The sequence below is a fragment of the Camelus dromedarius genome, chromosome 2 (assembly GCF_036321535.1).
Source record: "Camelus dromedarius isolate mCamDro1 chromosome 2, mCamDro1.pat, whole genome shotgun sequence".
NCBI classification, from domain to species: domain Eukaryota; kingdom Metazoa; phylum Chordata; class Mammalia; order Artiodactyla; family Camelidae; genus Camelus; species Camelus dromedarius.
In genome coordinates, this window is record NC_087437.1 from 83,542,139 (window position 1) to 83,555,365 (window position 13,227).

General features: G+C 42.7%; 1 protein-coding gene across 1 annotated transcript in view; it reads right to left on the reverse strand.

Moving 5' to 3' along the window:
• CRYBG3 (crystallin beta-gamma domain containing 3) overlaps positions 1-13,227 on the reverse strand; it is a 103,405-nt gene that overhangs the window by 71,683 nt on the left and 18,495 nt on the right. The window contains exon 3 of the mRNA XM_031445150.2: positions 46-476. Coding sequence (XP_031301010.2) covers positions 46-476 — 431 coding nt within the window. The remainder of the gene's footprint in view (positions 1-45; positions 477-13,227) is intronic.

Genomic DNA, 13,227 nt, shown 5'->3' on the forward strand with positions numbered 1-13,227 from the left:
AGGTCCAAAAGCTCAATTTTCTAGCTAAGTAAATTTTAAACTTACTTTAGCAAATCACTGGCTTCCTGTTCACTGTCTTGTGATGTATCCAATGAAAAGGCATCTGAGAGCTCAGCTGAGTTGGACTCTAGCTCTTCTGCTGGAGGTGCCTGGGCCCTCAGGGAGCCACCGACAGTGGCCCTCTCCCCTCGGACCCCTTCCTCACGACGGGCACTTGGGTTCTGTAAATCTTTCTCAGTTTTGTCATGGTCATCTCTAAAAGAAGATTGCTTGGCTTCACCAAGAGATGACTTTCCTGAGATATTGAATAAGTTACCAAGAAACTGAAAAAAGCTTTCTTTTGGCTGTTTATCACTTTCTCCCACTTTGGCATCTGAAGTAGAGCTGGAAAGGTCATTTGGCTTTTTGGAAACTTCCTGTGCTGGAAGAGTGGATAGCTTCTCAGCATGGTTCCTCTTGTCCTCACTCTGGGGAATCTTTGAAAACAAAATAGAGAATAATAAGCATCATCATTTAAAAAATAACACAGATTGACTGGTAACCTATTACATGACACACTCTGCGCTAGACGCCAGGGACACATCAGTGAATAAGAGATGGCTTCTGTTCCCTAATAGTTTACAATCTACTGAAAGGCACAGTCAGCACATATGTAACGAGGCTACACAGTAAATGTCACAAAGGGAGAAAAGCAGCACACGTGGGAGCCCAGAACGGTCACAGCTGGTCCAGATTCGGTGGCGGCGAGAGCAGAGGCAATAACTCGGGGGATGCCTCCTAGAGGATGTCAGTGCCTGTGTGATGCTTGTGCATCTCCCTTCCCCTTTGCTCTCCCCTCCCATCTCCTTCTCTCCTCAACTGTGGGTTTAGCGAGGTCTCAGCTTCTAAGGAGTTTACTATGACTGGGGGTTAGGGGACAAAATGAGAAGAGTGAAAGGTAAGTATGAAGACTTAAGGGAGAGATAATAGCAAATCTTATATATGTTTAAATTTAGCCTTTATTGTTACAGAGCTAATGGACAGTATTTTGATACACTCAGATACATAAGACACCTAGACAGACTTCCTCATTTCAGCATTGTGTTAACCCATGAAGCTGCCAATTGTGGAAAATTGTTGCTCAAGAAGATGAGGAAAGACAGGAACACGATGTATCAATTTAGAGGAAAAGCCCACTATGAACTGTTGACGGTAAAACACAAAGCCCTGGTATGTGCATTAATGCAAACAGTGGACAGCACCGGGAACCCCTGCAGACACCAAACACTTTCTGGGGTGCATTCTACCTGCTTGTAAGTAAGATACCAGTGAAGCAAGCTGCCATTCACGTGGACTCAGTGTGAGGAGGGCTGGGCTGCTGTCAGAAGCACGCGGGCACTCCCCGTCACGCTCTTCCCTAAAGCCTCGTTAGCTGCAGCCCAGTGAGCCAATTCCGCCTGCCTCCGAACAAGCTCACTCACCTACTCGTAAAAGTAATGCGGTCTGATAGTATCTGTCAGCTGTCATGCTCACAAGTCCTTATAAAAGGGAAGCTCAAATGTGAGTCAGAAAAATATCAGGTCACCAAGGTAAAACCACCTTAGGGCACTGTACGTTCAAAGGATCAAGTTTTGTAAGAAGCTCACCTTCAAGAAGGCAAGAGCACAGTAACTATAATGTCATTTGTTCACCTCGTTCCATGTTTTAATCCAAATTCAAAACAGTTTAAAGGACTGCCCCATGAGCCACTAAAACTCTGGCATAGGAAAGGTTGAGAAAATGTTTAGAACCCATTAGCCCAAGAAATTCATTTCAAGTGGACAATATTTTAAGTTTGTTCCCACCTTAAGAGTCAGGGATATTTTTGAGGAAGCACATAGTATTCTTCTATGTGTTAGGCCCTAAATATAACTTGTGAGTCTCTACGTTTAGAATATCACCAGCCTTCTGGAGTCACTCAAAGTCTCACCTTTTATTGGTTTCAACTGCGACTCGACCCCACACGTCTCCACCTCACCCACCCAGCCTTCTGCTCTTTCTGGGAGCCTGCGCTCTGAGCCAGTTATGCCCTCTCCTCACGGAAACAGCATAAAGAGCCTCTCACTCTGGCAGCAGGAAACGGGCTGGGGGGCATTTTGAAAGTGATCATGTGTATGAAAGGTAAACATTTTTTGTTCTTTAACTACTACATTTAATTTGTTGTGACGGCCGCCCACAGTCTCTCTTTCTGCTTCCACGTGAACCAAGACTGTATAACGTGAATAGAACAGTGATTTCTTTTCTGTAACTAGTATGAACTACTGCTCATCCTGGGGAGCTGCTGGAGGAAAGCGAGCCACAGGCTACTCACTAAAATAAATATTCTCAAAATGCTGCAGATCCACAAAGGAGTTTTATAAAATTGGAGCAACCATTTAAAAAACAAAAAAAAGGAAAACTTTGAGAACATGGAGATTACATTTTTGACATCAATAAAATCTCAAGACAAATGTTTTCTGTCAAAAATACTATTTATTTGATTGCCTCAATTATTTTTACTTGACAATTCCTTTTAAAATATAGTGGACTCCTTTCTAAGCAGGAAGATACATTTTGCTGAAGCAGTGAAAGCCTTCATATTTAATCTTTTTAGGGCAATAAATATGAATTTTAAAAAAATCACTTGTTTCTCCTTTCCCTCAATTTTCACTTCTTTGCTATTTAAGAATCCCCAAATCTTAAATTTACTAGAGTATTTTTTCAGTTTCCTTAAATGTCTTAATTGCTTAATTTTTCTCCAATATCTTATGAGAAATCTGTATCGGTAATTAAAATACCTGCAACAATAACAAAAATGTAAATTTAGAGGAAAAGAATTAGCAGAAAAGAGTACTGCTATTCAAAGTGAAGACAACAAATTCTGTATTTATATAATTACATTTTAAAGTCTGATCTAAAACAGCTGTTCTTTGCCCTCAGCCTAGAGAACAGTGAAGCTCAGCCCTGCCACAAGCTAGGGCCACTGTCACCTGCCAACAGGACTTTGTTCCCACAAGTGAGTACCAGAATGAATGCACTCAGGATTCAAGCACACACCAACAAAAGACACTGATTCCAGTTGCCAACAAAGATGCTGGTATTCTGCACATAACATATAAAGGCTACTGACAAAGGCATATGTAATCTTGGGAAGTTATTTTTTTGTCCTTCATACTCAATATGTTGTAATGCAGTGCCCTTGGGTCCAAACTCGTCCATCTATCCATTCTCTTTGCCATGTGCACAATACAGGGAAACACAGGAAAGCATTAGGTACAATGATCAATAAGACTCAGCTGTGGCTTCAAGGAGCTTATAGTCCAGCAAGATACGCATCGTCGTATCACTGTGTGAGGCTTAGCACAGGTACGCACACCACGGAGGCACACACCACAGAGGACAACATTTACCTGGCCGGGATGGGGACAGTCCACTGCCCAGAGGAGGAAACATGTGAGTTTGCTCCTGACGGGTGAGAAGCGCATGCTAGACCCAGGGTAAGTACAAAGACAGAAGTGTGAAGTATGTTTCTTACAGCAAGAAGACTGGGGCACCACGGAGGACAGAGAATGAAGTAGAAAAGATGACCAGCCAGAAGCGGAGGGTGAGCGAGGACAAAGCCACAGATGACGATGTTTTCTAAACTGGGAAACTATTTAAGTAGTTAAGCCAAAAATGGATAAGACAGATAGGAGAGGCGAGATTAGGGCCTTTGTGGGAGTCAGGGGAGGTCAGGCAACAAACTAGTTAGTTGTCAAATGTGTTGAATTTCTGGTCCCCTGGTGAAGCAGTCAGAGCACAGTTAAGAATGCAACTTAATGATACACAGTGTGTGCAGGGGAAAGAGGGACCAACAAAAGAGCCCGGGGTGGGGTGGGGGGGGCAGTGATTAAAAGGCAGGCACAAGGAAGAGAAGAAAGCTGTGAAAGAGATGGGGAAGGTCAAAACCAGAAGTCACCCCTCCAGAATGCTGGTGTCCACTGGCAAAGGACGAAGGATATTTCCAAAAGCAAAGAGGAGCAAAGGCCAAATGTCACTGAGAGGTTAAGAAGGACGAGGTCCGTCCTCCTCACTGTTCTTCCACACAGGAGGCACTCACCCCTCGGGGACTGTGCATTCACTCATCCCTCCGTGTAGAATGTGCTTCCCCAGAAAGCTCTGTAACCCACTCCCCTCACCTCTTTCGGGCCTTTACTGAACAGTCATCTCTTCCCTGGAAGTTCCCCCAGTCACTCCATCTGAAATAGTAAACTTGTCTACTCTGAAACTGCCTATACCCCCTCCCTGCCTTTTTTTCTCCTTTGCACTTGCTAGTATCAAATACACACATACACACAGATTTAGTATCTGTTTCTTTCTCTGGAAAATAAAAGCCCCAAGGGCAGGGTCTGTGGTCTGTTTTATTCACTGCAGTATCTCTAGCATCTTGAAATGTGCCTGACAGTAAGAGGTGCTTAAATATTTGTCGGATTAATACATGAAGGAATAGGACTGTAGAGAAGCCCTAGGAATGCAGGAGAAAGAGTTACAACAGCTCAGGAATTTGTGAGAACAGCCCCGAACTCAAGGTGTTAAACGGTGAATACACAGCAAGGAAATAGGAACAGTCAGTATATAGAAGGCAATACTTTTGAGACTTTTTTTAAGTAGAAACAAGGTGACAGTTTAAGGTTCCAGACAGACCTTTATTCCTGTTTTAAGGGTCACTTCTACCCCCGTTGCGGAGGGAATAACTGCCGTACAAGAAAAGGCTGATGACTTCCAGAAAGAAAAGCAGGCGATGAGGTGAAGAAACCAGTGCAGTCGCCAACTCTTCTGATAAAGGGAAGGCGTTAGCCTCGGAGAGGAGCCGGGATGCTTCCTCCTCCAAGCACAGCGTCAGGGAGCAGCTAAAGCCTGAGCAACCCTGCGAGGGGGAGCAGACAGTGAGCACGGCCCAACAAGCGGCTCTGACCTCCGTAAGGTGAGAGGAGAGACGGTGAGCTGATGGAGGGATGCGGAGGTGGAGCTGGGGTCTGAGCTCCCCAGGCAGAGACGACTTGGAAGAGTGCCTCGGGGGAATGCAGCAAAAGGCTGCAGCCGCGTGTCCCAAGGAGCAGCCAGGATCAGAGCAAACTTCAAGGTATCCATTCATTCAGTAAATGGTGAACAGCAAGATACTACTCTGTGCTTTGATGCAACAGTGAACAAAACATACCCACAGCCCTGCTTTCACAGAGCCTACATTCTAGTGATGGAAGAACTTATTTGCAGGCCTAATTAGCCTTAGTTTGTCTGCTCATTGAGTAGCTCCAGCAGGTGCTGTCTCAGCATGGTGACTGGCACAGGGAACAAGGTCAAGGGGTAGAGAGCATCACCAAAGAGTCTGCCCGATGACTCTTCCTTTACAGTGTCAAGCACCTGGCGTGGTCGGGCTCTGCCTTCACTGTGCATAGCTGGGGTGTCCTTAGAACACCCTCATCCCCATTCCATATGACCCTCAAGTCCAATGACCTCCACTTCCGCTCTACCTGACCCTTTGGCTAACCCTGACCCTTGTCTTTACCTATAACCACCCAACCTCTGAATCTCAGTCTCAGGCATTCCCGAGTGTGCACACCCTCTCACCTTTCCAGCTCTCTTACTCACTGGCCCGGGTGCACCCACCATACCAGTTCTTCTGCCTCAGCACAGCTTCTGTCCTCTCTTACTGTGCCCCTTTCAGTTCCCACAAATTTCCATATCTTTTCTATCTGGCCATCAAATATGACTAAAGCCTCTTCTGTCTGTTCTTCAGTTGTCCTCACCCAGAAAAGTTCCAGTTTTATCTTTTCCACATAAGTGAATGCACCCTGCTTTAAAAATCCGCAGGGATATGCACAGCAATGCAGATCTGGGCTGCCAACAAGCCACGATTTACAGCCTTTGCTGGAAATCAGTCTGCAACCTTCCTGGTCTTCCACAGCAGCTATTTCAAACCCTCCCCACATCCCTTAAGCCACACCCCCTCCACCATCCCATCCCTCGCTCAGCAGAGGACCCTACCCTCTACTGCACGGGGACCCTCTCTCACAGTTCTGCCTCCACCTCTCCTCTACCTGCACCGTAGCAGCCGCCTCTGTCCCACAATGAAGGGAGGAAGGGCTCCTCCTCCAAGAATCCACCAGAGCACCACTTCATGATCCTTGATGTTTCCTCAGGAACCTCACATCCTCATCTGCACCTTCTGGAAGCCCACCATTCAAAAGACTGAGTCCAGGGGCAGCCTTGCTCTCTCCTCACTACCAACTTCCTTAAAAGGAGTCACCAGCCCTCACCACCTTCTTTCCCTTTCCTCCCAATGACTCCTTTAGCCCCTGCAATCTGGCTTCCTCCCCAGTTGTGCTCTGACCATCATCTCTTAGAGGCACTGCCCTACTTGCTAATTCAAATGTACTTTTCCTCTGCCCTGGTCTCATATGATGTGTCTGCAGAAGGTGTCCTGAAAACCAATCCTCCTTTGGTTTCCTGACATCAGCCTGAGGTTTCCCTTCTTCCTGAATACTCTCTCAATCTCCTTCAAGTTCACATCCTGCTAGCCATCCTTTACACACCATGTTTCCCCAACTTCCAGCCTGGACCTGCTTTACCTTCACGATCTTCTTATGAGGTCTCATTTCCCACAGGTTAGATGAATCAAATTATTCCCAGATTGGTATTCCTAACTCAGACTGTATATCCAACTATCGACCAGACATCCGTACCCACCTGGATGCTTCACAGGAACCTCAAACTCAGTATATCCCAAACTGAACTTGACCGTGCTGTCTCTACTCTTCCATTTTCTATAAACCGTAACATTCCCACTTGTTAAAAAGTCAGATGAAACACCAGGACACCATGACCTCTCCCCCTGAATACTATGGGCAGTGAGTGACAACTGGTTTCCTCGCTTCCATTCCTAAAGTTCCCCGGTCTGCTCTCCAGACAAAAGCCAGAGTGATCTTTTAGAATTCAAACTGGATCATCCTTAAAGGCCTCCAATGGCCGTGCACTGCTGTCAGGATAAAATCCAAACTCCCTAGCGTGGCATTCAAGGTCTTGGTGGATCCAGCCCCTGTGTTTCTCTCTGACACCACCTCTTGCCACTCACAACGCTCGCAGTGCCTGACGTCACCATGTGCAGGCTCGGGAGTCTCAGGAGCACATTTCCTCTCCCCTCCCCTCCTGCTCCCTCTTTGTCTTCTACAGGTATGTCTCTGCCCAATGCTGTCTTCACTGCTGAAATCACTTGTCCCTTGGCCTCTTTGCCTAGAAAAGTCCTACTAAAACTCAGGCTTTCCAGAATGGAAACGACCTATACATATGTTCTTCCAATGAGTAACCCTAAAATCCTATTTTTCCTTGTCACCACAAGGTGAAGGCTAACAATTTCATGCTTTCATCATGAGTAAGGCTGTTAAACTAAATTATTAACAGTTACCCAAATCTGGTATTCGTAAACTAAAACCAACTGCTTACTAGAGAATTCTAGTTAGTTTTCTCCTAAGACCTCTGGCCACAACACATTACTTGGCACATCTGCTAATATTTAAAATTCTACCACCAGTAGTTGAAATTTCCTGAATTTTGAGGAAAATATTTATCACCTTATTACTACTGATATCTTGAGTTAACTATAATTTAAATAGTGCTATAATTTTAAATCAAAATCACTGTTTATCTTTATCATAATGGATTTAGTTTGTGGTAAGTTGTCTGATTAACTCTGTATAGACTACTGACACATATTTGCATGAATAATATTTTTCACTAAATGGATTTTACAACTAATGTTAGGGTGCAAAGGTGAGCTATTTATACCCCTGTCGTTAAAGTAATTTTGCTTGGAAGAAAACATTACATTTTTATTACAGAACTTTTTTTTTCCACTAAAAAAAGTAAATAGGAAAGCAGGTTTGCCACCAAATATTTTGCTAAGCTGGTCATTACTTAACATAACAGAGAATTATCTGCAACTTTTGCCTCATGACCCACCAGTGTTGTGATCAGTTCTGGGATGTGACAAATAATTTGTTACTAAAATTAGAAAGCTGAAACTTCATTTAAAAAGCTGCTCTAGAAAGGAACCAAGGTTACACTTGGTGTCACCTTCATTTCTACAAAATTTCTGATAAAGGGGTATAGTTATGTACAGTGTACCAAATCAGTGCTCTCAACTACAGGTGACCCAAGCCAGTCATCTATCATCTGTGTCAGAGAAAAAAAAATACAGGTGAAAATTGCTGATGTAAATGATAGAAGTCTGAGCCATGGTAGCGGAGTGTGTGCGGGAAGGGCTGGCCCTGGCACAGGGGGCAGGGAAACGAAGGGCAGAATCATTGTCTGATGTCAAGACTGGGTAACTGGCAGGACCTTTTAGCGGAATAGGGAATGCAGGAAGAGGAGGCAATTAGGATAAAATATACTGAATTCAACTTTGAGTAAGTCAAATCTCACACCCAGCAACATCTGCGGGAAAGGTCCATCAAAGGGCTGGCTCTATCACCCTGAAGCTCAGGACACACACTGGGCTGGAGGGACAAATGTGAGCTTCACCACAGGCTAAGATGAAGGCAGAAACCAGGGCCAGGGCAGGTGTGTGTGGTGAGAAGAGACAGGAACAAGATGACATCACACAGGGGAATAGCCATCCCGTCCTGCTATGCAAACACTGAGCAAGACTAATAAATGTTTTCAATTCTATGAGAACTTTCCTCTAAAGTTCTCAAATCAGTATCTGGCAATGGTGGAGACAAACTTACTCAGAAAAATCTTGAGTGTGTACATGACCCTTCATCCTCAGTTTCCATTTTGGTAAGGTGCTCTATCACACCACAGAGCAGGACCGTTCCAGGGCCTGACAGGTTGGAACTGTCGCAAATCAAACCAGATCCCTTACAATACATTCAATATCCAAGAACTCCGCAAAATCCGGGCCCCAGACCGGCGCCAGCCAGACCAACAGGCTTAAGCCCTGGCAGTTCCTTTGGTGACGAGAATGGCACAGTGACACACAGTGCCATCTCCAGTTCAGGCACCCTGACAGCACTCAGTCTCTACAGAAGCAATCAAAGGGTGAGAATTTTTGATTTTCAGCTGAAGTTTAATATGTAAACGTTCATGTACACCTTCTTTTCAAATTCTATAGAGAATCAATGTTTCTAGTAGCTGAGTCCTCTACTATTCACCCAGAAAAAGCCAGTACCATTCTGAAGCAAAGGGTTAGACCCCAAGTTGTAATCAGATTTTATACAGCAAGAAGGCAACTCTTTCCGTGAGGACCTTCTCTGTGTCGGGTACCATGCACCGCTGCACACGTTACCTCAGTTCATTCTAAAACACCTCCATAAAATAAGGATTGAACACTCCCACTCCAGATCAGCGAACCCACACTCAGAGAGGTTGAGTAAACTTTCCAAGGTTACAAAGCTATCACATGGAGATCTGGGACTGAAGCCCAGTTATGCCTGACTCCAAAGACTGCGTTCTTTCCATCACCACACATGTAATTTTAAGACTGTTCTAAGGAGACGCCGCCATTGGCAGAGGCAGGACAGGGGCTGTGAGGCTCCCTCCAGGCCACTCATTCCCGTCACCAACAGGGGAGCTTTGCTTTGATCTGTTTATACACAGGGTTCCAAATCCAATTATAGCTGAAAAAAAATTTTTAAGAGCTCTTGTGTTTGAAAAAGAAAAATGTGAAAATCTTTATGTTAAACTGATGTCATATTGCTATTATCTGCATCATTGGGGGAAAAAAAGGATAGCAAACATGTATCAAGGCCATAATTTATTTTAAAAATTAGTCCAGTAATTAAATTTCTTCTAATCATGAAAACATTTAATCTATTTAAATTTGACTACCATTTCACTTCTGGCCTAAGAAGAAGTTGGGGGGGAAAAACACTAAAGAAGAGTCACACAAATCAAAAAATGAACAGATACATAATTTAATATATTCGTCTTACTAAACAGTGTGCTGTACCCTCAATACAGGCATGGATGTAAAGAACCATTTGTGACTATTTTTCTTCAGTGAGATATTCTTGAGCTACAATTCTTCCATTTTTTCGTATCAGTAAATAGTGGTAATAATTTAAAAATGTGTGGCTGTTTTTAGGAAATTATTTACTTATTATAATATTAAAAATAGGAGTTATGAATCATTAATAACTAACAGAAATTTGCACTAGATTGGTACTCCTTGGTTATCCATAGGAACCATCACAGGCAAATATCAACCATGGCCTCTTAAAAGATGCCAGAAACTTCACCAGCGCTGTGTGACCAGCTATGAGCAACCACTCTAAAGTGGGGTGAGAGTTAAATTTTATATAAAGCAGATGTCAAGCTGTTGAGAACAAGCCTAATAATCATCAATTTATTTAAGCCTAGTTTGGAAAGTCCATAACCTATGGTCCTGGTTTAACTCACTTTATTTAGCTCATGACTCATTCTGAAAACAGACTTACTGCTGTGGTTCTTTTAATTTTTAACATGATTTCTTTTTGGTAAATTAAGTTTATAAATATACCTTACAAATTAAGTTCACAAATGGGAAGCAGTATGGCACAGAACTGCATCTGAATTCTCTAGCCTCCTCTAAGGAACAGTGTGAGTTTTGTCAAGTGACAATCTCTCTGAAAGTCACTTTCTTCAACAACAAAAAGAGATAAAAATTCTGATTAACACTGTAGATAAGCCACAGACTGATTTCTTCTCTTGTACAAAACACTCTAAAACGACAATAAAGGGATTTTTTTTAAGTGGGGAATACAGAGGAAGAGAGTAGATATTAGCAGATAAGAGATTTCAGAAAAGGTTTAGAAGGCAAATGCAGACAAAGGCAGGGTAATTGACCAGAAGAAGCTTCTACCCAAGTGTCAGCAACGGGGAATTCTGATCATAAGGGTAAACAATCTATAGACAGATTATCAACAGACCACCAGAAAAAGCACGACTGGAAGACACTAGCCACTACTTAGGGCAATGTGAGGCACGGAATTAAAAGTACAGTTTGGTTGAAAATCTCCAAATGGAGTACTTGACCCCTAGGGCTCTTCCTCCATCCCAAGCAATTAAACGAGCAGAGTCCCTCCCTCTCACCACTTCACCTTCCAAATAAATATATACAGAGAGAACATCTCTGAAAATACTGAGACTTTTGGGCAGACTGAATTTCAGGTATCAAAGGCCATCCATATAGAAACGTCTGGAACTCTGAACGATCAAGTCTAGGTCTCAAGAGGGATGTCAGGTAGAGATCTGAGAGCCAAAAGATGAAGCAATAGTAAGATTGGACAATATTACTTTGGAATGTTGATACTGAGGAGAGTTAAAGACTTTGGGAAACATCAACATGAAAAGTAATTTAACCAGAAGAGAATCAGTGAAGACAACAGAAGGGATGGCCAGACACAGGAATTTAAAGACGAAAGTACAATATCATAAGAGCAAATATAAAAAAGAAAATTTCTAGAAAGGAGACAAGACTTAGAAAATCAAGTGTCTCAATGGGTTAAATAAAGTAAGAACTAAAGAAAAGGCCACTGATGGTTAGCAAGCGGCCACAGTTTCATGAAATGATTTTCACTCACTTAAGAACTATGACATGTGTGCCAGGCACAGTACTAGTCTCCCCAGGTGTAAGGGAGCTAGAGAGACAGGAGTCAGATTAGAAAGCGTTAAGAATTAAACAGTGATTATGTCAGACTTTCTCAAGAAATTTTTGGAAGAGGGTAGGAATAAAATGAAATGATAGACTGAAAGGAAACCAGACCCATGAAAGGAAAAATAAAATTTTTTTTAATTTCATATATTTAGAGAGAAACAGAAAAAGCCAGTGAAGATGGAGAGATGAACACAGTGAAGGTGAGGTCCAAGAGGGGGCAGGAAATAAGACACCAATACCACTAGCAGGGGGCTTTAGGGAGCTTAGCCTTGGAAGGAAGGAAGGGAATGAATATGCCTCTAAAGTAGGAAGAAGGGAGCAGGGCGTTGGGACATGCCTTCCCTCTCTTGTAAATAACAGTATACACGAATGCAGCAAGAGCCTAAGGTACCAGACAAGACTGTAGGCCCCACAGAAAAATAAAGGTAGAATGTGGAGTCACTATCTGAAGGTTTTGCCAGCTAGATATAAAAACCTAACTTATAAAGAAGAAATATATATTTCAGTGGAATGGTAGATGCAAGTGTGAGAAATAGCTACCAACGTTAGCAAAACAGCAAAATCTGTACAGCATATAAGTGATATTTTAAGAACTAAGAATCTAATAATGTCCAAAGAAAACAAACCTTCTGTAGTCTCTTGTTTGAAAAACACAATTAATTTTTTGTAGCTTAAATTTACAACAAAACAATCTTCAACATCTTGATTCGGTATCTCAAGGTCAAATACTCACAAAAAGAAATGTATAAAAACATGTACGATACGTAAATCTGTTACAGTTTACAATCAAGAGGGAAAACGGTGCACATTTTTTTCTCATCACGGAAGGCATTATCATGAAATTCAGGTTAAGAAGATGGAAGCATGGCAAGAAATGTCACGTCAGGGGAATTCTATGTTTCAGAAAACCATTCATTAGTGAGAAAACAAATGCATGTATTATGCCACTTGCTAAATGAAAAAAAACTTAGAGTGAAACTACTTAAAATAGCGAGATCATAAATACTGTTGCTAACATTTTACCCCCACCCCAAGGTATGGGGCTGACTATTGATATTATGAAAATATGTATTTTTTCACTTTTTTAAAAAATTGAAGCAAGAGGGATTTACTATATAGCACAAGGAATTAAATCCAATACGTTTTAATAACCTATAATGGGATATAACCTGCAAAATAACGTATTTTTGATTCCTGGCAGCAACAGGTCCCACAACAACTGCGTCTGTGTAACCAAGTTGAAGAAATCCTACCAGTAGTTTCCAGAAAGTTAAAAAAAAAAAAAAAAGTTACATGGGCCAACATGCTTATGCTACCCCAGTGAGAGAGCCCTGGTGCCCTTCCTATTATGGGCTCACCAGACTGCCCATGCAGAAGTAATCCCACAGGCCTCCAATCATGGGAGAAACAGTCCCATGACAATGGGCTGTATTTACCTGGGGGCCCAAATCCCAGACTGAAACTATCATGTGCATTCAAACCGAGATATTAAGAATGGATAGAAAAGATTGTAATCATGGAGGTCCAGCCACTATATTTGTCCACCATGTATCCTCACT